Raw genomic sequence first — 27,658 nt, forward strand, 5'->3', positions numbered from 1 at the left:
CGTCCGCGGGAACCGTTTTGGGCTTTAACGGTATCTACCGAAGGCGCGTTCGGGGGCTTCGCCACCAACGACACGCTCTGCGACGCGTCACGCTTTCCGGTAGATTCGCGGTTCGATTCCCAGCTCCTCCCGGCTGCACGCCGAAGCGAAGAAAGTCTCTGATCCCCCTTCGGCCTTTGCACGCCAACCCTGCCGCCATCAGTGTGTGAATGGGTGAATGCGCTCAATTCGCGAGCGCCACATAAACAGAGACCGTCTAACCCATATCAAGGAAAACGGCTAGAGAGCCAGAAAACCCCGATCACTTATCATCCCTCCATCAAAGTTAGCTTGACATTTCCTTTTCACTCATTTGACTAAAAGACAAGATCAATTCCAAAGGACTATAAACTGTAAAAAGGACGACCTACAACAATGGAAGGTATTCACCATCGATAATGTTTAACCCGTGCAGGGTTCTGGGATCCCAGCTGACGTGGGGCCGGAGGCAGGATACAGAGGCGGCCATTCACACCGATAATCACATCTGCGGTCCATTTAGGGGTTCGACTCTGACATGTATGTGTTTGGTTTGTGGGAGGAAGCCGGAGCGCCGGGAGAAAACCCACGCAGGCTCCGGGCGAAGTCACAATGAAAAACGCAGGCCCGGGCGAAATACATTAAAATCCCATTCAAAGGATAATTCGGAAGAAAAAGGAAAAAAAAAAACCATCAAGTTATTTCTTTCACCGAATACTTTTGATAAATATTAGCATTAGCCTTGGCTACAGCTAGCCCATAGTTGTGGCGGCGCATGGTTTTCACACACCCTGCTCGGTTTTCTTAGCAGCAGCGGAGGGGAGTCAACGCTGGCGATGCAGAGTTGTTTGGATCGAGATGTTATAGTCCAACGACAACGTGGGAAATGGACAGAATCTGAAGCGATGTGCTGCTTTTTTAACGCTTCCCACCTTCTTTGCACTCCGGCCCCGTCCAGCCGTCCATGCAGACCTTGGAGCCGCTGGGGTCACAGTTGAAGTGGCCGAAGAAGTCGTCGCGACCGCGGCAGAACTTGTTGCAGAAAGGCCCGAAATAGTTGGAGTCGCAGCGAAAGCGCAGGCGGTACTCCAGGCTGAACGTCCGGCCGTGGTGACGGTACGGCTGCCACTGCTCGCCGGGGTTCAACATGGAGGAGAGGAGGACGCGCTCAATCAGCTGACCTGCGGGGCGGCAAGAAGAGAAGATTTCAAGATTTAGATTGAAACAGATTGCCGGGTATTATGTTCTTGCGGAGAATCGAGGCAGAGAAACAACCTGTTGCCGTTGGTCGCTGTGAATGGAATCGAATGTAAGAGCTCCTACGAGGAGCCATTTAAGGAGCATTCACTTCTCGCGGACGGACAAATGCAGACCTTTGTTTTTTTCACGACAGCCCACGTCGGCATTTTTATTAAGAGCCTGTTTAAACTGCCGCGCCTCCAGACAGGGATTATTACGGCGGACCGGTAAAAACACAGCCGTGAAAGCACTTAGAAATAATTACGAGAAGCCAAAACCCAGTGTTAGCGTAACATTTCCGGAGATGTGTCTCCGCAACACCGACTAACCGGACGACTCTTCCTCCGTTCTTATTTCCTGACGATTTCAAATGCAGTCCATCTGGGCGACACTCTTTTGCACGTTTTCAGCGGCGTTTCGATGAACATAAAGGGCACCTATGTGGGATCGGGAAAAAAAAACTCTGCGGTGACACGAGAAGGGTATGGCCTCCATGCCGGACGGGGCCCGGGGCAGAGACGGGGGCCGAGCGCCGCGGCTCCCGACCCCCGGAGGGGATTTCCCAGAGACACTGTCATCCCCAACTCAGTTATAATTCCCCTGACAGGGTATTAACACACACAAAGCACCCAGAATATGTGTGTATGCGTTTCTCAATGAATGTACAAGTATGTGTGGATTTAAAAGATGGTGGCTGTGATAAAGCTCTGTGTGTGTGTGTGTGTGTGTGTGTGTGAGTGTGTGTGTGTGTGTGTGGAGTGAGAGAGACAGGCAGACAGGGGCAAACAGAGCCAAAGAGGAAGGGGGCAGCTATTAGCGCTCACATAACAAACTGCCCGATGGAGAGATGAGATCATCTTGCTTTGACGCAAAGGAATGTGCATTTGTGTGGACCATGTGTGTGCGTGCACGTGTGTGTGTGTGTGTGTGTGTGTTCAGGAGTATTTTAAAAAGGGGGCACCCTTTTCAATTCATACCCCTTTTCTTACTGCAGCCGAGAAGCTGAAGCGCTCTTGATCTTCACTCAAAACAATCACCGAAAAGAAAAAACACACAGGGAAAAAATGAGAATTTCATGTTGACAAAAGTACCGAGAGTGTTTACTCAGCACGACAGAAACATTTCTGTGAGTAATTGAAGCCTCAAGGACTTTTGCTGAAAGATAAAACAAGTTCTGCCAGCCAGGATGTGGTGATTTTCTGCCATATTTCTCTGAGGATCCAATCAGACTCATCACAGATCCGTGATGCTGACGACATCGTCCCCCCTGAGACCGTACGGCTCTCTCAGTCGTGGGCTTTTACTGAGAATATCTTTGGCCTTTCCTGGGCTGACGTCCCCCTCTCCACGCTCCCATGCACGATGAGTCACGGTCAGCTTAGATAAGACGGACGAATCTCGGCTCCATCGGAACCGGACGACGTTGTTTCTCTGGCTCTTAAAAGTCTGCGGTGCTTCCAGGCTCTCGGCACGACGGCGTGTGAGAAGAAGAAGAATCGGTTATGTTTGGAGTTCTGTGCTTTCCCTTGGATCTCAATACTGATGCACATGATGTTGTACAACACATAAACACACACGCACATATACAGTACATATATATATAGCAGTGATGTGCAGTCAGGGGAGGCAGGAGAGGCTGTGCCTCACTTGCCAATCTTGGAAAGAAAATATGCAAAATGAAAAAGAATGAAATGGTTATATTTATCAGTGATTTGCACTATAAAGGTATTTTCCATTTAACTTCACCAGTTTTAGATTTTTTTTTTTTTAATTACAAACCGCAGGATTTTCATATATGTTGAGCCTCAACGTAGATTGCCCAATGTTGGCTAACTTCCGCCATGCTCTGCACTGAGACTGTATTGCTGTCTCTCTGTATGTCGCTATTTAAATGTTGAAACACTTTTGCTAGATGAACTACATTTCCAATGTACAGTGTTTTTTTGTCAACAATTGTTTTTAGATGCTAGTTTCTTGTGCTGAGCGAGCATTAAACGTCTGCCAAGAGCCACTAAGTGAGGCACGCAGTTCTCCTGCCTCATGGTAGGGGGCGCTGGTGATTCCAGGGATGTATCTTGCTGTTAAAATGTTGAAACACTTTTGCCATATGCTGTGTCATGCCCTCACTCCGTTGTCTATTTTTATCCTTGTTGGTGTCACTCCATTCACATCCTGTTTAATTTTGTCATTGTTACTGTCACTCTGTTTCTATTTTTATCCATGTTGTTCCTCATTTTGCTGTCTATTTCGTGGATATCTTTTGCTATCTTAATTTACTCTTTTAATAATATTTATAATTAAATGTATTGATATTGTCATTGTTGTGCTGCTTTGAAAAAAGACTTTCCACCATGGGGATAGATAAAGTAAATCTTATCTCATATGAACTACATTTCCAATGTACAGTGTTTTTTTTCTGTGTGTGTTACTACTTTCTTGTGCTGATCGTAAAACAGGTGCCAAGAGCCCGTAGGTGAGGCACGAAGCTCTCCTGCCTCATGGAAGTCAGTGCCTCCCCAGCCTTGAACCTCACCGCACGTCACTGATATCTAGGGTTTTTTTTATGTGGTATGTGTGCGAGGCGAGAGCAAACGTATTATGCGCCAACGCTCCGACGAGTGCAATCCCTGAATTAATCATTCCTCTTCCGAAAAAAAAAGAGAGAAGGCAAAGAAAAGGCGGGGGGAGGTGAACGTCGGGGATGACTCAGTGACAGGCCGATCGACGGGGGGGAGAGGGAGGGGGTAAATATTGGTTTACGATAAAAGCGGCGAGACAAATCCAGAAGCCGAGAGCCGCCCTCTGAGTCACACCTCACCCGGAGGCCACCAGGACAAAGCATCGACCTCATGGGGTTTGCACCTGCAGGTAGATGATCGTCCGCATTAGACGTGAAGCGCTTTCCCAGACAGCGGCCGAGAAGAAAACCTCCTCCGAGCTCTCTGATGCGAGATGACGCCGTCTGATAGCGCTTTTTTTTTTTTCCGCTGTGATTCTGGTCGCCAGCTGTTGCTCCGTGCATCGAAACCGCATTCATTTCAATGAGGTGCCCTTGAAGTAGTAGATATCTACTAAATACCGGACTAATCACCCGTCGGCCATTAAATCAAACAGACATGAAAGGGCCTGTAATTACGCCAAATTGTTCCTGCGTTCCCAAACACGCTGAAGATTCAAAATGAAAGCCTCTCCTTCGTGAGAAAACTTTCTCCTATCTGTTTTAACCGCATCGGCGTAAAACAGGGCATAAAGTCCTGAAATGAAAGCGTGGCGATATAAATTGTGCACACCTGTAAAACCGCAGCGTGGTAAAACCAAGAGAGGTGCAAAGGCATAAAATTACATTCGAGAGGACTCATTTCCCCACGTCGCCGTCTGGTTTATGCTAATTGGGAGAAAAATAAGACCCGAGTTGTAAAAAAAAAAAAAAAAAAAAAAAATGGAGCCGACCTTAAACAGACCTTGGGTGTTATTACTGGTGATATTTTATTTAAATAAAATCCAGCAAAGGTCACATTGTACCCAAAGATTTGAATGTTGGGACGCCGTCCCCTGTAATCCTTCGTTATTAGCAGTCGGCTTCGGCGAGCCAATCCGGCCTCCTGCAGGACGCCGGGGTTTCGGGCCGCTGCCGCCGCCGCCGGACTAACGGCTTTGAAAGCCCGGCGCCGAAAGGCCGACGGGAGCTCAGGTGCAAACGGGAGATAATGAGAGATGGAAACGGGATCTCCAGGGCCGTCTCCAGTCACTCATTATATCAAGCGGCTTTTGGACGGAGTTGCTGTCCCTCGCCGGAGCGGCAGGACACGGCGGACAGATGAAAAGAGGGCGGTGGTATGACAGGAATGAGGAAGGCATAGCAACATCTGTTTCTGTGTGTGTGTGTGTGTGTGTGTGTGTGTGTGTGTTCGTGCGCGCGGGTCTATCTGTGTGTGTTATACTTTTTATAGCATGCCGCTCACATTCTCTGTCATGGAGCTTTTCCCGATTATGAGAAGAAATAACAAGCAGACGAGCAGGAAATTAAAGGGTCTGGATAAAGGACCCCCCCTAACCTCGTGCGATAGCTCACATTAAGACAACAGGGACACGTTTACATCCACACACACACACAGACACACACACACTTGCGCCATTTTCCTGTGATAAAAGCATTGCACGTAGATAGCTGCCGTATTTCATTGAAACTCTCATGTCTCTCCACTCTTATCGGTGGCACAAACGCCGTGCTTGTTATTTAATTCCCTATTCAAGATTTCATAATCTGAGCTTTTAGAGGTCCATAAAGGCGGGGTATCTATAAATAAGTGTGTGTGTGTGTGAGTGAAGTGCAGCGTGTTGGCATATAAATATTCATATCCAGCGTTAGTGACAACCTTTGGCTTAAAATAGACTCTAATCGTGCATTAACCCCTGGGCCTGCAGCAGGACCTCAGGAGCCGCCACATTAGGATCATCAAAATGACCCTGTGAGGACTAATGGTCCAGGGAAAGTGCCCCCCTAAACGCCACACACACACGCACACACACACACACTTACATACACACACACACACGCAGACGCCTTGCAAAATGCATATCAGGTAGAGCCCGACCAGAAACCGCCTCAACGCGACAAACTGCTTCGTCCATTGTTCAGAAACAAGACGTGATCAAATCAAGCATGTAATTGCACTGTTTTTTTTTTGTTTTGTTTTTTTTACGTTTCTATAGATACGGGAGGAAAACAAGCCGCGGCGCCATAGAGCAGCGGGGGGTTCAAAAGTGGTTTTCTTGCACGCCGGCCGGCGAGTGTTCGGCGGGTTGTTATCTTTTCATGGTTTTTCCCTTCCATCAATTTGGTAAAACCGCATGGGGAGAGACGGGGAATGTATTTACATGTTGGTAATTGCTTCATTGAATTGAAAATGTTGGTAATGAGCTTGAAATGTTAAAGAACAACAAACAATAAATCGCTCAAACAATAAAATCCGGACCACATTTGGGATTTTCACCTTTTCTTTTTCTTCTTCTGATATTTAGAAAAAATAAAAATTCTGCTTACTGGTGAATAAACCACTGAAAATGAAATGAACGCATAATTTATGACCGTTCCCTGCTGATGGATGATTTTTTAAGTACTCTATCCCCATTAAAGGACGACCCCCCGGCTCCACGGCGATGAAGAGGCTCACAAACACCCCCATTCACACATGCATTACACACTTACCTGACTCTTCGGTGGTGTTGTCGTGGTCCAGGGCTTCCAGCACCAGAGAGAAGGACTTCTGTGGAGGCGTGGGAGAGAGAGACGACAATCAGGGCACAGTAAGCGTATAAATAATTATTATAATATATAATAAAATGCCTCTACTACTACTACTACTATCTGATAATAATAATGATAATCATCATTATCATTGTTATTATTATCATCATCATCATAATCATCATTATCATTTTTATTATTATCATTATTATTATTAACAATATTATTATTAATGTTATTATTGTTATTGTAGTAGTTGTTGTTATTATTATAAAAATAACAATGCATATAAATAATTCTAATTTGATAAAAAATATATATACCCGACTTATTCAAGAGGAGGGCTAATGTTCGACCACTCCAACGGAGTGGAGAGCCCTCGAATTTTCTGCCACTTTGGGATTTTTTTTTTTAGGTCTTTTTTTTAAAGAAGAAAAAAAGCGACGGCTAAAACAGATTTGGGACATTTTTCAACGGGAAAGTACACTCCAGCCCTGGGTTGCAGATATCCGGGGTCGGATGGGCGACATTAATATTTGCCGTCCGGTTGATGTAAACACTGAGATGCGCTGGTGGCGGGTTTAAACCCCGCGCTTGCGAACGATGAATGACCATTTATAAATGGAAAGAAAACTGGAAAACAAATTAGATGAAAATGAAAACCCGCCGCAAGCCCCGAGGTATAAACAAACCGGTCGCAGATCCAGAGCCGAGGAGTGTGCGAACCCTGGGTTCCCACATCATCAGTCACACTGGAATTACAAATACACACAAAGTTTATATCCAATTTCCAAACGGGCGACAAAATCAGCCCCGACTCCAAACGAATCAAGGTCTGTAAATCCAGGAAGTCGGTTCTTCGGTCCCTCACTTCGAGGTATCGCTGACCTTTATTTGATCCTCTTCCCTGAAGAATTAATCGCGGCCTCTGCGAACAATAGAATTTGGCACGCTCATGATTTAATCGGACGGTGTGGAATGAAGCGGTTAAAGGCCGGACGCCGTTATCGGCGCCTTAAGCCATGAAAAGCGAAGCACGGGCTGTAATTCAGAACCTTGATGCCACGGCGCCGTGAGAACTCTCAGGCCGGGGATGCACAGAGAGAGAAATTCTAACTGTAAATTGAATTGTCATTAACTCATTAGCTTGAATTAAATAACCAGGGCATGAGCAGGTCTCATGTTGCGATCGGGTCAACCTGGCATTTCTTATTTTTGAGGCCGTCGCCGTTTCCGTGGTATTTTAAATCGAAGGTGTCTCCGGGGTTTTTTTTTTGTGTGTTTGTCCCAGACTGACTCTTCATCTTTCTTCGCTCGCTGTGTAAGTGAGCGGCGATTGCAGGGAAATTGAAAACAAATAGCCACGTGTCCCCGTTTCTACTCATGGCCTGCCGTCTCATTGATCAGTTGATGTTATTCAAGTTGTCAGACTCACTAATCGATTCATTAATTCATAATCTATACCGGTTAGCCTGCAGCCGTCGTTCGGCGAGAGGCGGGGTTCGCCGCAGAGCCACATGCAGAGATCCACTCGTCAGTTAGGGTCTCTAATGAACCTCCTGCACGCCGTTGATCCGTGGGAGGAAACCGGAGAACCCAAGCAGTCAAGGGGAGAACAAGCAAACTCCACACAGAAAGGAATCCAAGCAGGGACCTCCTCGCTGTGAGCCAGAGGCTCCGACCGCTGCGCCGTATCTGGATTTTGAATATCATCAGTCACACCCCTTCACGCCTATCTTGAGGTGATGTATCTCCTCCTGCCGCATTGGTCGATTATTAAAATTCATAGCTGTTATACGCCCATACGTGGCGGACAATCCGGATTCGACTCCTTCAATGGTGACTTTGAACTCGCGTAGACGACAGAGGACAGGTGTTTCCAAGGAAATGAATAATTCAGACCGGCTCCCTCGCCATTCATCCCCCTCGTTTCCCGCCATGCAAATCCACCCTCTGCATTGTGTAGGGTTTTTTTTTTTTTTTTTTTTCTTTCCGATTCCTAAAGGGCTATATGGATGTATAGTCACGTTTTTGTCGCGAGAGCGAAAACGCCGGAGGAAGGAGCGAGCCGGCGGAGAGACGACTCAAGGAGGGAGGGGGAGAATCAGATGGGATACAGGTGATGTCTGGAGGAGGAGGAAGAAGGCGCGAAGGCAGAATTAGCGTCGTAAAACCGCTGCGTCAGGGATTTACTCGGGCCTGCGAGCAGAGCGGGAGGCGGGCTGCGGGGAGGGGAGGAAAAGGTGAGTCAGGTAAACGTACGGCGGGAGAAAAGAAACGAGGGAAGGCGGCGAAGAACCGGTGAAGTCGACGTCGTTCGGCTCGATTGAACCATTTGCGAGGAAGAGGGAGAACTCAGAGGAGAAGCAAATGGGCAGGACTGATAGAGGAGAATCAAAAGAGCACGACAGCTGGACGAAAACTGATAAGTGAACCGAGCTGATAAGATAAGAAGCAAGGGAAGATGTGAGAGCAAACACACACACACACACACACACACACACACACACACACACACATGGGAAGGGGCTAATGAGCTGCAGAGGGCGGCACCGGCGCTGCGGCCGCTTCATTACAGCAGGAAGATCACAGGTAGAGGAACAACTAGAATCATTAAAAGTCATGATTTACATCTCAGCAGTGTGCAGGGAAAACCTTTCCGAGCCATTACCCGCCGAGCGGAAACCGCCGCCGCCGCACCGCCGACGAGAGAAAACCGTAAAAGCGAGTTATAAAAAGTGACCGCGAATGCAGAATGTCTGCTGGTTCCCCGCACACACTGGAAAAAACTGTCAGCAGAGCTCAGCCGGCAGGAGCGGCCATTCAGGCAGGATGCGCCGTTCGAAAAACATTACCTCACTGATTAGCTCTTATCAACTCAACGATCATGACCCAAAAACACACACACACACACACATCCTTCCATCCACTGAGCCGACACCCTCCTCCATGCGGCCAACCGATCACAGCGGGTGGAGGCGAGTGCACGCGGTCAGGTGTGTCACGCCGTGACCCCATTCGTACAGGAAAGGAGTCCCGAGTATGTGTGTGTGTGTGTGTGTGTGTGTGTGTGAGGTCACACTAATCAGGGCTGCCAAGGTAAAACTACAACAACAGCGACTGATAACAAAACACTTCTTCGTTAAAAGGTTAGCGCGCTCTTCCTGCCGCCCTTTCCAAAGCACACACCGCTACCGAGTTGTTTTTCGGTCCCGGAGCCGGTGACGTCAGGGGGGCTCATTAGAGAAACGCCGGCCTCTCAGGACAGCGGAGAGGGAAAAAAAAACAAAACAAAAACAGCAAGCATGCAAAGAGGAAAGGCAAACAGTAAACATCAGAGAGCGGAGTCTGATAGGCATCACTGACAAACGCCATCTCTGTGGTATTTGTGGCCATTTGTGGCCACGCCGGCCAAAGTGCTGGCAGCTGGGAAAGGACACAATGAGGAAAAGGTCGGCGCTTGTGAAGACGGAGTCGCCCTCGGCGCCGTCGGGGGTTCCCATTTCCATAAACCTCGCCATATTTATCGAGGAGCGAAGGAACACAAACCGTGTTTTGGATTTTCTGTTTGCTTGTCTTTACGCGTGGAACAGCTGGGAACGGCATGCGGAGCGCAAAAATGAAAATACGGAGCTCCAGAGAAACACCTGAGAAAGATCCGGAGCCCCCTTGTGTCCGGGAGGGTTACAGCTCATTTAGGGTCACGGCTAATTCATGCACTCTTTCAATCGTTTCCAAAATTCCGGATGGATTTAAAAGTACCTGTTCTCTCTTTATCGATGCAAAAATGTTGCTTTTGGACGGAACCGTCAACCGTGAATTTCACTCCAGGAAGTAGCCGCCTCCGCCGGGGGAACCCGTGAGATTTGCATTCCCGCGGGCAGTGAGGGACCGCATGAAGGTGTGACGTTAACCTGAAGCACCGCAAACCAAAACCGCCATTAAGGCGAAGAGGAAGACGGAAGTTGACGCTCTCCGCACCTCTTCTGCATGCCGAAGAACCAAAATGTCGATTTTCCCCAGGAAACCCCTCCGCGGCGCAGCAGGCCAGAAGATCTCCCACCTCCTCGGATCTGGAATTGGCGCGGTTTACGAGTTCCACCAAGCACCTGCGTCACATGAGCTCCGACGGAATTGTGAAAAAACCCTGGACCTGAAGTCTCTGGTTCCTCTTGTTGGCGCCAAGAAACAGCCTCTTTCTTGAAAAGGTCGCAAAAACCGCAAAAACTAAAAAACATACCGGCTTCACCTCCATCCGTCAGGAGAAACAGGAGTGAAACGACACCAACGCACTGTGGGCGTTTTGGTCCGTTTGGGAACGAAACGCTCGCCGCATCGTTCTGATCCGTCCCATCTGTGTTTGGTCGATGACCGTGTCTTCGAGGCGAAAAGCTGGAAACGATCGTTTGCGTATCGTCTGTCGGGACCCGGATCAGAGGTGCCACATCTGGGCCCTACGAGTTCGAGGACTTAAAGACAAAGCACAGCGCCGAGCCGCTCTGGAATCCATATTTGGATTAATAATTTATTTACTTGGGAAATAAACCGCCTCCAAAAAAGCAGTTTCAATTACACCGTGAAATCTAAGAATCACGAGTCGTGAGAAGGAAATCCACTCGCAGCAACAGCTGTTTCGATAAGACGAGGTCAGTATCGGGCATCGGCGTATCGATATCGCGTCGCTCGGCGAGGGGCGGTTTTCTGCAAACGGGGTTCTGCCAGCCAGATCTAGCCGGGGGCCGGGGGGGGGGGGGGTCGTCGTCAGCCGTGACCGTCTGGCGCGGAAAAATGAGGACAGGAGTTTCCCAAAAAACAAAAAAGACATCAAAACAGGAGCCTAATAAATCACCCCCTTCCCCTCGGGACGTCTGCTCGTCTGGCCCCGTCCCCTTCGCCTCCGGCCCATCGGCGGTAAAGCTGAGGATTACGTCGGCTGGTACGGATTTTGCTAATTCAAAACACCGGAGACATTTGCGCTGGCATGCCTAATTCTATTAAATGAAGCTTTAAAAAAAAAAAAATCAACATTGTTTTCCATCCCAAAAACCCCTTCTTGCACCGCTTCCCACCGCCTCCCCTCCGTCGGTGCCCCTTCCCCCCCCCCACCAACCCCCGCCCTGTCATCCCTCCCTCATCCATCTCTCCCTCTCTCTCCCTCTCAGACATGGGCAGGGTAGGATATCCCGACAAAGCCAGGCTGTACAAACACAGCTCTACGACAGGAAGGACTCCCAGCCCTGAGAGAGGAATTTCCCCTCAGCGCTCACACACACCAATGCAGACATATATATATATATATATATATATATATACTTGGACGTTTGCTACTGTACACGCAATCCGAGCATCTCGCTGCTTTTATGGTCCTAAAAGTATTTCTAGCGACCACGCGTCATTCGTCTCTTTCGAAGGCGGGATTCGCCATCTGCGTCCATTATTTGGACGGTATGGGGAAAAATACGCCGGAGGGAATACGGTGAAAGGGAAATCAGGAAATGCTTGTCGGCGGAGTGAATAGCTAAGATGAAGTACCACGATGAACTTCATAAAACTTTCTGTTTCGCCGATATCTATATTTATATCTGGGATTGGCAGACGTGAAACCATGCAGATTGGGCTGACTTGAAATCTAGAGGTGAATCTAATTCAAACCCATTTCTGTGATGATTTAGTCACAGAAGAGGTGGCAATGAAGGAATGAATATTCAGCAGGCCGGATGTCCTTGACGGCGTCGCTGTCAGACGCAAATACGAACGATCGCGACTCATTTGTATGTTCTGCAAGAGCGTCCGACGAAGAAAGGGCTCGGCCGATATCTCCTATGACGGAAGGCGGTCCGGCACGCTCGCTTCGCACTTCGAGGAAAATGCGGAGGGTAAAATGACAGCGGGCGGTTTTCCATCGACATCCTGCCACTTTCGTTAAACAAGATACCGAATCCTGCACGTTTCCGTCCATTAGCGGTCGCGTTTGAATGTCGGCTATGGGGTTTCGGCCTGAGACGGACCTGACAGACCGAGCCTGTTTTACTTTGTTAAAATGTGACAATAACACACACGGTCTGTATAATATAAATATAAAGGCAAAAAAAAAAACAGATTGAAAAACAGTTTTACCCAAGAGCTGTCATCGCACAACCTGAACACTTGAACAAATACAGTACAGTTCAATAAACCACTTTTCACTTTTTTTCTTTTTACCTATTTATTCTTCTAGATGTTATTTATATTTTTGAGATTCTTTTATATATTTTTTCCATCTTACACCTCTGACCCAGAGATGCTGCTTTTGTTGTGTTGTCGCATTGCGTCCTGCTTTTTAAGGTCGTTTTTGTCTGTTTTTGATTCCACTGAACCTGAAAGCTGCCGTCTCTAAATTTCATTGCACTCCGGCTAATGACAGTAAAAGTCCTGAATCCTTGAATCCCGAATAACCGCTGGGTTTTGGCCTTCCAAACTTCACTCCAAATCCCTGCATCTACGGATTGTTTTTGTAAATTCCACCATTTATTTTTCAGGAGCCAAAGGCCCCTTTGCTTTGCTATCCTTTTTCTGCATTTGCATACGTTGAATCGTTTTCGTCGCCTTTTTCCCACCCCCATTATTATCTTGGCACACCACTGGCTGTCTGCAAGCTAAAGAATATGATAATGCCATGCAAGTGTGCATGTATTGCGTATTCACCCGAGCGTTTATATTTTTCACCTCCTCTGAGTTCTCCGGGCGGCCGCGGTGCAGCCTTTATCCGAGGATTAAAACCCCCGAACGCTCACGTTCAACACGTGGCGGGAGACGGTTTGAAAAGTGAGACGGCGCAGGTCGGACTCGCACAACTTTTCATCATTCCTAATCCGTATCCGCCTGCCAGCTCTCGCCCAGAGAGGCAATTACAGACCCACAGTGCAGCGGCGCGGCCGTCTCCTGGCAGGGACGCACGCCGCCGCCGCCGCCGACGTGGTTGTCATGGCACCGGCGGTGTCTTACCCGCGTCCGACGGCTGACACCTCACCTGCACCAGAATTAGCACTGGAGGTAACCACAGTAACGGTGCCATCGGTATCTCGGAGCGAGGAGTTTGCGTGAATACAAACACGGGACGGATCTGGGCGCGGCGGACGAAAGGTCAGATCGATTTCCGAAAACACGTTATTAAGAGCGGCTGAGCGGCTGAGCGGCTGAGCGGCTTCTCGCCATCGTGATTATCACGCTGTTCGCCGACCCGTGCGCCAGCAGAACAAAGAAACCGATCAATGTCCTCCGATTTGGAAAGTGGCTGGTGCAGAGGAGCGGGGCGTTACCTCGGACGATTGCTAAGCCTGACATCTCCCCAGACAAAAACACCACAAATACACGCAAGCTAAAGAAACACACGATGCTCCCGTGACCCCGCGCTCTATAATTACGCGCCGTCGCCGGCTCCTCTGTTTTGCTTTCATTCTGGACACAATTTGCATCCTATTTTTCTCGGCTGCGGCCGTGACCCACCTCCCCCCCCCCCCCCCGCTCCATCCATTTCACACAGCAAATAGAATGTGAAATGTGAACGAGGCGCCGAAATCCAGTCCAGATCGCAGAAAAACAGAAGACGGTTCGGACGTTCGTTGAGACAGAAAGGAGGCCGAATAAAGACAATCGGTCCCCTGGCAGAGGTATTTTCTTTTTCCCTGCATGACAAAAATCTTGCATTTAATAAAAGCGGAAAGTCAGAACACATGGAAGCACTCAGGTTGAGCCGATATATTAAAGCGTAACTACAGATTTAAGTCGACTTAGTGAGTTACTTTCCATAACCGTGTGCCTCCACCCCCCCCCCCCCCCGTCTGACTCTTCAGTTCCTGCGGGGTTAATCGGCTTAAACTACGAGACTACTTCAAACATCACGGAACAATGGAGGCCTCTTGACATGACGCGTCCATGTCGTCCTGCCCCATCTCCATCCTGTACTCCCCTCCGCGCCTCCTCCCGCAGCTTATGATTCTCACATCGGTGCGAGCGAGATCACCCCCTCTCGTGACACACGGCTCCCCGTAAAACATCGCCCTCGCCCGAAACACCTGCGCCGGCCTGTGACATCACCCTCGGTGAGCCGCGGCGCTCCGTCCCCTCTCCGACCCTGGCTTCCTGCGTCTCGGCAGCCTCCCCTTTGCGGCGCCGGCTTCAACTTTACCCTCTCGCTCATTAATCTAACATTACCATCCTCCGCTCCTCCCTGACAGCGACCCCCCCCCCCCTCCTCCTCTTCCCCCCCCTTCCAAAGCTCGGACCCGCTGCCCCCGTCCCCTCCTTCCTCCGCTCCGACTTCCGCAGGAAATTACCTTGTCTAGCCGCCTCACATCCACCGCTGCGCTCTCAGAAGAAGCGACTGTCGAGAAAATAGGCCGAGTCTGGAAGCGGTGTGTGTGCGGGATGGTGTGTGTTGTCTGCAGTGTGTGTGTGTGTGTGTGTGTGCATGTCCATTTGAGTGATACACGACTGTTTGTAGCAGCAAGCTAACTTTAAAGGTCCATTATGTACAGCGTGGGAGGGATCATTATGGAAACTAATATACAAAACAATGTTTTCATTGGTCTCAAAAACACATTTTTATGAAGTGGCCGTCTCCATCTGACGCAGACTGTCCCTTTTATTTTTATTTTTTTTACCACATCATTTTTATTGTTGTTACAGTTTCTTTGAAATCAGTATTTCTTAGAATATGTATTTGTCTTTACGGCGTCCTTAAGAGTTGAGTAAGGAAACTTAAAAAATTCATTATTATTGCTATTATTATTATTACTATCATTTCACCTCACAAAGGATTTTTTTTTTAACTAACAAAGAGGGTACTGGGATTTTGCACATTGTATTTTAATCAACTGTGATTGTAACTACACACCCTCCTTCATTCATTTATTCATTAATTCTCTAAATAACGAGGGCCTGGATCCCACTGGATGAGAGCTTAAGATTTCTAGAGATACAACCATTCCCCATCTAACTCGCACGTCTAGACAATTTAGAACAGGGGATTCAAACTCATTTTGGTGCGAGGGCCGGACCAGTAAAACCATTAAGTAGAAGTAACAATAAGCCCAAATTTTTCCTTTACTGTTTTACTGTAAAGGAGGTAAACAGGTACATTATAAAACTCCTTATATGTGGTGAACTGTTCCTCTAAAAAATACATAAATATTAAAAATTAATATTAAAAAAGAATTGACTACATTACACCCTAAAAATAGTGCTGAGTTAAAGGAGAAAATCTTGTCACTGTGGGAAAATTTGCCTCTAGAATTTATTTGAAAATGGATTGGAAGCATGTATAAGAGGAGGTATAATGTTTGCAAGGCTAATGGTGGCTATTCTGGTTATTAAATCAATCGTCTTAATTTTGCCCCTTTTTTTTGTTTTTAATGGAAATAAGAAAAGAAAAGAATGTTTTAGCGATGTCACTAGACTTTTTTTCATTAAAAAATCATTTTCTTTTCAAATTTTGAAGCAAAAAATACATTGCAAAGTTACTTTTTAATTTCTTCCTTGCTTTTTTTTTTTAAATGCACTGTATAAACCCCCCAGATGCATATGAGAAAAAATGCACGGGCCGCGCTAACACAAAGATTTGATTTCAGGCAGGGGGCCACAAAATATTGCTCCGAGGGTCGCATTTGGCCCGCGGCAAATCATGAGATCCCTGATTTAGGGTCTCCAAAGAAGTTCCGGCATTCCTCCGGGTTCCCGTAGGAACGCCATGCAGACCTGGGTCGAGCATGGAGACCCCACACAGAAAAGCCAGAATCCAAGCAAGGACGTCCTCGCTGTGACGTTTGCAGACCCATTCTTGAGTCGCTTAGCTTCCGTCGGGGCCCGGGTGATCCGGAAGGATCCACCCAGCGGCCAAAGGAACGACGAGAGCGGAAATCAGACACGGCGACACCGCTGGAGGAGGAAGGAGTCACCGAGGAATCTGATTTATCAGTAAAAGGAGAGCTTCACTTCAGATCGCAACCAGTTCCTGCTGCTTTGGACGGACAGGAGCGAATCTGAGCGAGGGGGGAAATAACAACAACACATGACGCCACTTTGTCCATGTTACAGTAATGGATGGTTCCTGCCGTCCACGGGCGCTGTGTGTTCAACCGCAAAGTTAATACTCTATAAGTTACGCCCGCGCTGGAGAGCCGCTCATCCTCTCTTTCCTCGTCCTCCATAATGGGAAAACGCCTTCGCACTTGCACGTGGGGTTTGTGCGGGCGGGTCAAAGAAGGCAATCAAAATCTGAAAATCAATAACGTTGTAAAGCGACTACCCTCGCTCGCTGTGATGGCTTTGGCTGTGCTTTAGAAACAGCCCGCGCGCACGGCAAGGATAAAAACCTGCATGCGAAGGTTTTTATTTAATTTATCCAAACCTCTGTGATCGCGTGTTGTGATCGGGCGAACGCGGAAGTGGAGGCAGCGCTCGCTACGACGGAGTTTCTCTCATTGGAACAAGGTGTTTGATGACATCATGTTATTTCCTGCTCAGCTCCGGGAACCCCGACCTGGACGAATGTCTCGTCGCCGAGCGTAAGTGAAAACACCTGCGGTTGTTTGTGTGAGAGGAAGATGACTCTCTTCAAAAGCGGGACGGGAGAAGTCACAAACTAGTGACAACCTTCTTTTAATATCCGTCCTGATGGACGCCTCAGGGTGCGGCTATGCACCCTCTACACTTCGCAGCGTTAAATACAGAGACGCAACCAGATGGATAAAGATATTGATTGATTTCGACGGCGGTGATAGCGATCACTTCATTTGCTTGACTGTTTATTTGTCAATATTGAATCCCAGTTAGGGCGGCACTGTGGCGCAGTTAGCGCTTGCCTCATTGCAATAAAGGTTGCTTCCCCTCCTTGGTTCCTCTGGGTTCCTCACCTGGTCAAAAAACAAACACGCGGTCCATTGACGAACAAGAACTTCTGCTCTGATTCATGGTCACATTTCACTGTATGTAGAACTACATGTGACAATAAAAGGTATCTCTCTGTCTCTATGTGGGGAAGTGAACGGTTGTATGCAGTGATGTGCAGTCAGGGGAGGCAGGAGAGGCCGTGCCTCACTTGCCAATCTTGGAAAGGAAAACATGTATGATGAAAAAAGAATTAAATGGTTATAGTTATCAGTGACTTGCATTATAAAGGTATTTTTCATTTAACTTCACCAGATTTAGATTGATATTCAACATCGCTGGATTTTCACATTAACTGTTCAAACACTGAGAAGAGATGTGCGATGAGGCCGCCGACTGACGAGCCTCAACGTAGACTGCACAATGATGGCCGGCTGCTGCCATGCTCTGCACCAAGACCGTATTGCTGTCTCTCTTCATGTCGCTGTTAGAATGTTTAAACACTTTTGCCTTATGAACTACATTTCCAATGTGCATTGTTTTTTTTGTCAACAACTATATGTGAAATACTAGTTTCTTGAGCTGAGCGATCACAAGGTGAGGCACGCAGTTCTCCTGCCTCATGGTAGGGGGCGCTGGTGATTCCAGGGATTCTTCTTGTGACTCCTCGGTAAATGAGCTACTCTGAAGGGTTCATATTTTTGTAAATCTGATTGTGATGAAATCAGTGCGTCACCAACCATCAACCTCACCGCACATCACTGGTTGTACGTCTCTATGTGTCATATGAATGAGAGGGTGAATAGTTGTATTTCTATTTCTATATGATGTGTGACTGAGAGGATGAATTGTTGTACGTCTCTATATTTAGGCTCCGCCCCCCTGCTACTCCCATGTGAATGAGCACAGACAAGAGGAGAACAGACAGGAGGATTAAGTAAAGTATCCGCTTTAACATCTAATTGAAAGGGTAATTACTCGTTCAATAGGTCGCCATAAAAAACTGATAATATCCGATAAATCACAAACCATAAAATAACACTCCAGAGGCGGGTGAGCGGCAAGCGGGTCGAGGCCGGCGTTTCTCCCGACGAAGACGTTGCAGAAATGAGAATGAGGAGCAGGACGGAGGAAAGACGGCAGAGAACCACGAGCGGGAGACGAATAGAAGCGACCCGGACGAACCGTTTCACCCGGTCTGCGTTCGCTGATACGACGACATGCCCAGAAGGACGAGCTGCCGCCGGCCGCATCGCCTTTGCCGCGTTTCACGCCTAACAAAGAGACACCGCCTCTCAATCCAATTTGCACACAAATGAAATCATTAAAACACGTGTCCCTGGAGATGATTACCCCTGAGTTATTAACTTATCTCTGAAAAACACGAGCTCCAAATACTGGGGGAATTAACCTCCTTTGTGTTTTGAGCGTGTGTGTTTATGATCTTTGTGTGTGTGTGTGTGGGTGGGTGTGTCCAAAGAGGGAAAAGGCTTTATCTGAAAAATGTCTGTCTATAAACCCCACAGGTGTGTGCTTCATGTGTGCATTTGTGTGTGTGTGCGTGTGTGTGTGTGTGCACCTGCAAGCGTATCAGTGTGCATACAGGTATGCGAAGCCGTGCAGGAGAGACAGCGGACAAAAGAGAAGAGAAATAAAGCTCCGAGCGTCCTCCTCCCTTCTGGGCTCGGCCTGCGCAGCAGGAGCGCACGAGACGACGGCGAAGCGACGAGCCTTTCGCATTGCATCCCCTCCCGGCTGCTCCGCGCCAGTCGTAAAAACGAGGCGGCGTGCCGGAGTGTGAATGCAGTCCATCGATAAAGGGTCTGAACGCGGGATTCTACTGAAACAACCTTTTGTCAAACGATACAATTTCCTGCACAAGAAGCACTCCTGGTCTCTAATAATAGTTTGCGTCTCACAGACACACACACACACACACACATGTGAGTGCGCACTCTCTGCACACTTTCACTCACGCTCCTGTGTGTTCATCTGTGGAGGTGTCAAGTCGGTGTGTGTGTGGTATTGTTGTCGCTGCATGCCCGGTGATAGTGACATTTAGAGATAAATAGCCTTTTTGGTGCACATTTATGTGGCTTCCGTGTTGTGGGTTTTTCATTCCTGCCTATTATATGTGGTCACCTTCTTACAATAGGTTTTTTTCTCAAGAAAACACAAAAAAAACGGACCCGTATGTTGATATCGGCCAAAAAATATTTTTGTCAAAAATGCAATTCTTTCAAGAAGGTGATGATGTGTACGTATCCAAATCAGTGACATGCCGGTGAGGTTGATGGTTTGTGAGCCACTGACTTCATCACAATCAGATTTACAAACATATGAACCCTTCAGAGTAGCTTATTCACCGAATAAGCCGAGGAGTCGCAAGAAGAATCACCAGCGCCCCCTACCATGAGGCAGGAGAACTGCGTGCCTCACTTTGTGGCTCTTGGCAGATGTTTTATGATCGCTCAGCACAAGAAACCAGTATCTCACATAGAGTTGTCGACAAACAACTGTACATAGGAAATATAGTTCATAAAGCAAAAGTGTTTCAGCATTTTAATAGCGACATTCAAAGAGACAGCGATACCGTCTTAGTACAGAGCTTGCCAGCAGTCATTGCGTAATCTGAGTTGAGGCTCAAAAGTCCGAAGCCTCACCACACGTCTCTCCTCAGTATTTGAACAGTTAATGTGCAATCCAGTGATTTTGGATAGAAAAATATATATAAATGGAACCATTTCACTTTATTTTTCATTTGACATATTTCCTTTCCAAGATTGACAAGTGAGGCACGGCTTCTTCGACCTCGCCTGACTGCATGTCGCTGATCCAAGTCAGCAAAATGTGCAGTGTTCTTGCTCAGATCTAATATAACCAGTCATTAAAGTAATGCTTATCATAGGCCCGCCTTTCTCGTCTATAGCTGTCATCAGTGTTTGCACAGTGAACAAAGAAAATTCTATCAAAAGCAAATAGGCAGACAGACGGAAACCAAACTTGGCAGGGGCGGTGCGGTCGGAGAAAAACCCAAATCACATGTAAATGTGCCCGCCGTGCAGGTTTGCAGTCGTTTCATTCAAAATCTCTCAATGCACCTCAGCCGCCTCGGCGAAGACGCCTCACGGACCCGGACCCGAGCGCCCGGCACGTCAGTGTGAGCGCGCTCAGTTCCAACACGCCGGCAGAGACCGATGAGGAGACCAGGCGGCTACGCCTCGATCTATTTACATGGCGGCTGCACTTTGCATGTCGAGCTAAATCATGTCATTGACCTTCGGAGAGGAAGCTCTTCACTTTGGGAAACGCAAGCCGGTGTCGCTTGAGATAAAAGTGACATTACTCTCATTTTCTGTGCATCTTTCTGCGCCCTCCAACACACCCGCAATTAGACTGCGCCGCTAACATGATGTGAGAGCGCTTATAACTGCCCGGCTGTACAAACAGTATAATATTTACAACCGCTGCTACGCGCAATAATAACACAACACAAATCAGATCTGAAATATGGGAACAAAAAGCTCAATCGCCCAATGAATAAGATGGTGTTTTAGCATCCTGAGCGATATTGACCAGTTACATTGTGATGCAGGTAAACAGAAAATGGAGAAACGTGCACAGACCATTACTTAAATATGAGGCTTTCCGTGCACCAGACAGACATGCCTCTCAGCACTGAACCCGACAGTGAGCGACTTAAACGCAGGATTACAAACGGCGGGGACTTTAGTTCTACGGCCTTTTCTAAAGCAGCTATCATATTATCCTGCGTGGAGTCGCTGTAACCGCGCACCTGGCCTTAACTTAACCTCCCTGAACTGGTTTCACGTGACAGAGAGTTGAGATTTGCACCGTCTCCTCCGAAGATCAGGCCGTCCAGTTGCGAAGCCTCGATGTGCAAACGTTGCACGAGCCAAAATATTCTGAAAAAAACGATCGTCCACTCAAAGCTCAGGGAAAAGGAACCGCAATCATTTTCCGATGCATCCACATTTTCACCAAATCCCAGCACAGCCTCGGAGGCAGATTTCTGCATATTTATAGGTAATCACTCGGAATTGTGTTGCCGGTCGCTGCGTCTGCGAAACATGCATCGACTACAACGGCGGGATATTTCGCCCGGTTACAAAAGCACTTCAACAAGATGGAACGACAAAGTGGTGATTTGTTCCAAGAGGTCAACTTCGCACATGCAATGTGCTGCGAAACACGTTTCCGGTGAAACCAGAGGAGAATAACGATGAGGGTCACTTTTCAAACTATCCAAAAAAAAGAATCCCTCGACAGTCTGCCATTGATGCAGAATGTTAAAGTAGTACAGAGAATTATAGATGAACACGTTTCTTCATGGAAGTACCAACTGACGAAAACGGAAAAAAGATCCATTCTCATGGTTATTCTCTGAATAGGCGTCACAGTGGTTCCCATTTGATCTTATGCACAAAAGTCTCCTTCCAAGGTTCATGTTAAAAAACAAAACCATTACATCAAGAGCGGGAAATTCACAATGCAATCAATTACACCAGTACACACACACACACACACATGGACACACACATTTCCCAGAGGATGACTGTGGGAGAGATAGACTGAATAGGTGAGCTCACCTTTCCTCATAATGAGCCCGCTCACCTGTTCATCCCCTCACCTGGGGCAGGAGGATCAGCCTCATCTCCACCCCCGCAGACAGACACATAAAGCCGGCCTTTCAGGCCATATGCTCTGTGTGTCCCAGCGGCCCGCCGGCCCGGCCCTGAAACCAATCCAGATTGGCTTTCTGACTGGGAACTTTCTCACACACCCAGCCGAAGAGCCGCGGAGGATTAAAAAAAAACAAAAAAAAACAGACGGACGTCACGTGCAGGTGATCTGCAACAAGGCTCAGCACGTAAAAGCACAGTTAACACGATGTACTCTTTGGATGCGAAGCCTAACAGCTAAATGAGCCAATACTCATCAGCAGGAGAGAAACTCAGCCAAGTGTGTGTAATGTGTGTGTGTGTGTGTGTGTGTGTGAGAGAGAGAGAGCGGGTCAATGTGGATACATTAGGGACGTTAATTCATGCTCTGCCTCCAAATTGGCCGAGAGCTGGAAGCAAAATTCACCTGGCTCCAGTGGAGGAGGAGAAAAATCGCGAGGACGTGCTGCGGTCACGATCCTGAGCAGCGGGCAACCAGGCGGCTTTTCTGAAATACTTTCAATATTATAAACAAGACGTGCGCGCCGGGAGCGGTCAAAGCCGACCCGCGGAAAAACAACGAGATCCACCGCTGCGTCGACGCCAAGGCCTTTTAAAAGGATTCGTACCGGCTCCGAGCTAATTGATAAACAAGCGATAATCGCTGAAAGGAAAAAGGCGCCTGATCGCTGATGATGGATTTCGGGGGGGAGTCGTTGCTGGAAGAGGCCAGACGCTCTGCCAGCTGGGCTTGTAAAGATTGCAAAGCAAAGCGGTCTTTAAGAAAGGATGCACAGGGAAATGTATAAAATATGGGCTGTGCAGCTTTGAATTCATAAATAGTTCCTGAGAGGTAGCGGTTTATGTTTTAGATTTGTGATTAAGGTTGGAAAACACTGGATGTTACTCTTTGGCAAAAAAAAAAAAAAAACAACAAAAAGCTAACTTTGACCCATAACTGAACCACAAGAGTCACGCATATTTGCATATTAAAGAGGAAGAGAGTGAAACAGTGAGAGAGACTGACAGAGAGATAATAATAATCATTACTATTGTTATCAATTATCATTATTGTTTAAAAATCAGCATCATCTTTCCTTTTTCCTAGCATTTAGCCCACATGGCTTTGCACACAACAAAAGCAATATAATATAAATTATCATTATTATTATTGTTGTTGTTGTTGTTGAAAAATCAAAACAAATTAAAGAGGAAGAGGAGGAGCAAAAAAGAGTGACATTTTGTGTGCAACATTTTCCATTCATTCATTCATTCATTTACTGGTTCACTGTCGCTCATTGGTCCGCATGTAAAACCACTCATCCTCTCATTCACACATCTGGGCAATTCAGGGCTTCCAATAAACCCCCTGCTTTTCTTTTGACTTTGTGAAACTTATCATAACATCGCAAAAGTATCATAAAGCGAGGATTTGATGTCACCGACTGTGACAAGGACCTCTACTTTCGGTTTTGAAATCCTACTCCGTCTAAGCCTCGACGCGCACCGCAGGACGGAAAACAGAAGAGCAACCGAGAGGGAACTCCTACGGTGCTTCAACGCAATAAGCTGATCTTTGGCTGAAAATGCCATTATTCCCACGTCGTCAATTTCTGGCTCTAAGATAATGTGATTTTGCTTTAAAAAAAAAAAACATGGCTAAACATGGCCATGCCATGAGCAAAGCGCTAAAATTAGCATGCGTTCCGGGTGACGATAACGCGCCAAAACACTGAGTCAAAGTCATCACCAGTATTTGGTCACATTTTCAGTGCCTCAGGCGAATGTCTAGAGTCACGGTGTTGAGAAATTTCAGAAAAAAGGGAACTAGACCAAATGACCCTTTTATATGTCAGTGGAATAACTGTTACATCGGCGTCCTGATATTTGCAAACTTTTAAAGAAAAGAGAAGATGATGTCCTATTGTGCAGCGTGGTTATTCATTAGAATCGGCACTGGTTTTGTTGTGAAACGGGACTTCCTGCGAACTCAAAACACTACGAAACAGTTTTGGTTGCACGGTTTTCCCCGATAACACTGAGATTGTAAAATTGGCGCGAGGTTATTGTTATTGTTGACTGATGTGATCATGTTTACAGAGCCAAAGAACAGGTTGATATGAACCTAAACTCTGTCTCTTAGTGTCATTGTTATTCCACTCTAGCCTTAGATTGAATGTATTGTTGTACTCGGGGCTTAGCCAGTTCCCTTGGTAACCATAATGATAACCAGCTCTTCCACTGTACTTACTGGCCAGGCGTATTTGAAAGGAATGACAATGAGTCCATTAGTTCCATCTTCTCCTCCTCCGTCGTGACCTCGGTGGCGGAGCGACTGGGAATTTCCTCCCAGGATCCCCGTGCTGCCCGAGCCGAAGGTGCAGGCTCCGGCGGGCGCGACCCGGGCCTGGTACTCCTTGAGACAGGCGTGAAAGAAGGTGTCGCACTGATCCCTCGCCGAGCAGCGCTGCCCCCCGCTGGCCCGGAGGTCGCAGCAGTCCCCGCCGTGCAGGAGCCCGTTCAGGTTCTGGAAGTGACGGATTTGGAGCTCGAACATCCCGACCGCGGATACCATCTGACCGGGAGAGAAAAAAAAAAGAAAGAAAGAAAAACAACTTAAATAAATATTCCATCAGGGACGGGAACACACAGGATAGACACTTCTGTGCTTGCCGTGCGGCAATGAGCGGTTGCGTTAAAGTCAGAGGAAGGTCGTTTCTGCCACCGGGGACGGTTTTATTTGAAGTAAACGAACGCCGATCCAAAGGCGGGTTCAGACCAGGAGGAGAGCCGGCGGTCTCCACGGGCCCCCCGAGCCCGTTCAGACCGACTGCAGCGCTTTATGATCATTTTGGGGTCTTATCTGTGTTTTCCCACCAGCAGGCCTGGAAATGGTACACGGATGGCGAGGAAAGTGCGTTTAAGTCTAGAGAGTAAATTCAATTCCCAAATAAAATGCTGACTGGCGAATGAATTGACATTCTAGCTGATATTCGGTACATGGCTTTCAGTTCACACACACACACACACATAAAATAGAAACAAGATTAGAAAGAATAGGAAAGAAAATAGAGTTCAGCTAGTTTTAGATATTAACTGTGAAATTATTACATATTATATGATAAAGTCACTGAAAGTTTTCTGTCACTTTAAACTCGCTCATAATCATATCACCCTTCATACCGTCCCCACGTACTGTGTAAATAACGTGTCTGTCTATTTATTTTTATTTTTATAAAAACCTGTTCATGCTGAGCCCGAAGCTCTGATCGCAAACTTTAACTAGCTGCACAATCACAATTAAAAACCTAGAGTCTTGATTCTTGATTGATATAAGTACATTTATGGAGGCGTATTGAGAAGACGAGTCAAATGTAAATTATTTTGAATGAAATTGACATTCAAAACTTAAATGCCCACATTTTTATTTAAGGTCTTAAGTACAAAAGAAGAAGTAAATAGAAAAAAAAATTGGAAAATTTAGGGAAAAAGAGACACTAAGGTGAGGAGAAACTCTGGCAGGCAGCTGCCAGAGGAAGTAGTAATGAAAGAAGTTTGTACTTAAGACCTCAAAACACTTTATAGCCTTGACTTTGACACTTTATAGTTTTATTTCTATTTCTTATTCTACCTCCTTTTTTTTTTTTTTTTTTTTTTTTTTTACTGTTTATACAATTTCCTACTATTATTTATTACTGTTATGTTTTACTTGAAACTCTGACACAACAATCTCCTTTGGGATAAATAAAGCTGTTCTTATTCTTATTCTTATTTATTTAGATATTTATTTTGTATTCCTTCATAACTTTATGTTACAGTGGTTACTTCCTTCGCAGAGGAAGCTGTACGTGTGAATTAGATACAGTTTGCAGATGGAAGAAAACACACGTGTCAGATCGGGACGCTGCAGAAACAAGAGCCTGCTATTTTTGAACATTATTAAAATGAACATGCGCTTTTAGCATCCGATAGGACTGAGTCGGGGATTTGTTGAAAACAGGTTTTGTTTGCTGGTGCAGCTTTGGATATAAATGAATCCCTCATTCGTGCGTCTGTTATCTACACTGCTTATCTGCGCTCGGGGTCAGGGGGGCGAGGGGGCGGAGCCTATCCCCGCCGCCATGGTGTGAGAGGCGGGGTTCGCCCCGGAGCCGTCACGAGTCGATCGCATGGACACAAACAACCATTCACCCTTTCGTTGTCACCTGGGTAATTTAGTGTCTCATTTGGTGTCAGGATGTGCACGGAAAGCCCACGTGTTTCCCCGTCCAATGAGATTCTTTCAAGTTTCCAGTTTGAAACGTGGAGGTCATTTAAATAACTTGTGCAGAAACAATGCATCCGAACCCTTAAGCTAAGCTAGATTACGAATCAATACCAGTCTGTCATCTCGCTTAGAGGAACACCTCAAATGTGCGGAAGAAATGTAAATGATCCTGTCAAAAAGAATTGGGGGTCACTGGCTCACGCTTTTTTTTGATTTGACGCACTTCTAAACAGATCTATTCGCCAAAGCTCATCTTAGTGAGTGCAGTGAGCAGTTCCTGTTCCCGTTCCCGTTCCTGTTCCTGTTCTGACATCAGAAACAAATACATCCCCGCTCCTCGATTCCCTTCTGCTCTCTGCTGTGACTCAGCACATCCCCGAGACTTCCATCCCCTCTGATCCATCTGACATCTTACTGGGAGGAGAAACTCCTCCTTCATCTCAGTCACCTCCACCCGCTACCTCTTCTCCCCCTCCCTTCTTTATCTTTCTTTCTTTCTTTCTTTCTCCCCCCACAATTTAATATGGCCGCCCCGTCCCCGTCCACCCTGGGGACGGTGACACCATGAACCCACTCTCTCTCTCTCTCTCGCCCTCTTTCTCCTCCTCTTCTTCTTCTTCTTCTTCCTCTTCTCTTCCTCCACCTGGGAACACGACGTTACCCTCTTGTCATTTTTCCTTTTCTCTCGCCGGCTATCAGCTCTTTTTCTGCATTGTGGCCATTCTCTTCTTTATCTCCCTCCCTTTCTCATCCTTGTTTAGAGATGGGTGGAGAGGACACACACACACACACACACACAATCACCTCCCCACACACTCCATAGTTAACAAGACCCCCTGAGAGTCTGGGAGCACTGGGGTCAGGTATGTGCGCGCCCGCATTTAGGTGTGTGTGTGTGTGTGTGTGTGTGTGTGTGTGTGTGTGTGTGTGTGTGTGTGTGTGTTGGGGGGGGGGGGGGCTTCTGTCAGTTGTAGGAAAAAAACAAAGGCTTTTTCTCATCCCCGCGAAAAATAGAGCCAACTTTTTCTCCGGCGGTGTCCGAAAGCCGCCCTTGATGATAATTTGGAGTTAATTCAGGATTGTTCCTCTAATGACGGCTCATCAGGAGCCGCAATCAAGTCGGAATTAAAAAAAGCCCGACTATCAACAAAACCGGCGAGCGTGCCAAGCCGTCTTTACCCAGGCTGACCTGCCCAGCGGCGAGCCCCCGGCCTCAGGCGGCCCATTGTTGTCACCGTCCCTCTCCGGCCCCCCGGCCCCGAGCCCAAGGGGGGGGCGGGGGGGACAGAAGACTCATCTACATCAAAAGGCCTGTGGAGATACAGTGGCGCTCATCAC

General features: G+C 47.2%; 1 protein-coding gene across 1 annotated transcript in view; it reads right to left on the bottom strand.

Moving 5' to 3' along the window:
• Positions 1–27,658, bottom strand: part of LOC147224476 (uncharacterized) — a 44,981-nt gene that overhangs the window by 14,778 nt on the left and 2,545 nt on the right. The window contains exons 2-4 of the mRNA XM_086164047.1: positions 24,305–24,628; positions 6,467–6,524; positions 951–1,199 (exon numbers count right to left, since the gene is read on the bottom strand). Of these exons, the coding sequence (XP_086020173.1) occupies positions 951–1,199; positions 6,467–6,524; positions 24,305–24,628 (631 nt within the window). The remainder of the gene's footprint in view (positions 1–950; positions 1,200–6,466; positions 6,525–24,304; positions 24,629–27,658) is intronic.

The sequence above is a fragment of the Fistularia commersonii genome, chromosome 18, assembly GCF_037954325.1.
Source record: "Fistularia commersonii isolate RoL2024-O1a breed Wild chromosome 18, RoL_Fcom_v1.0, whole genome shotgun sequence".
NCBI lineage: Eukaryota > Metazoa > Chordata > Actinopteri > Syngnathiformes > Fistulariidae > Fistularia > Fistularia commersonii.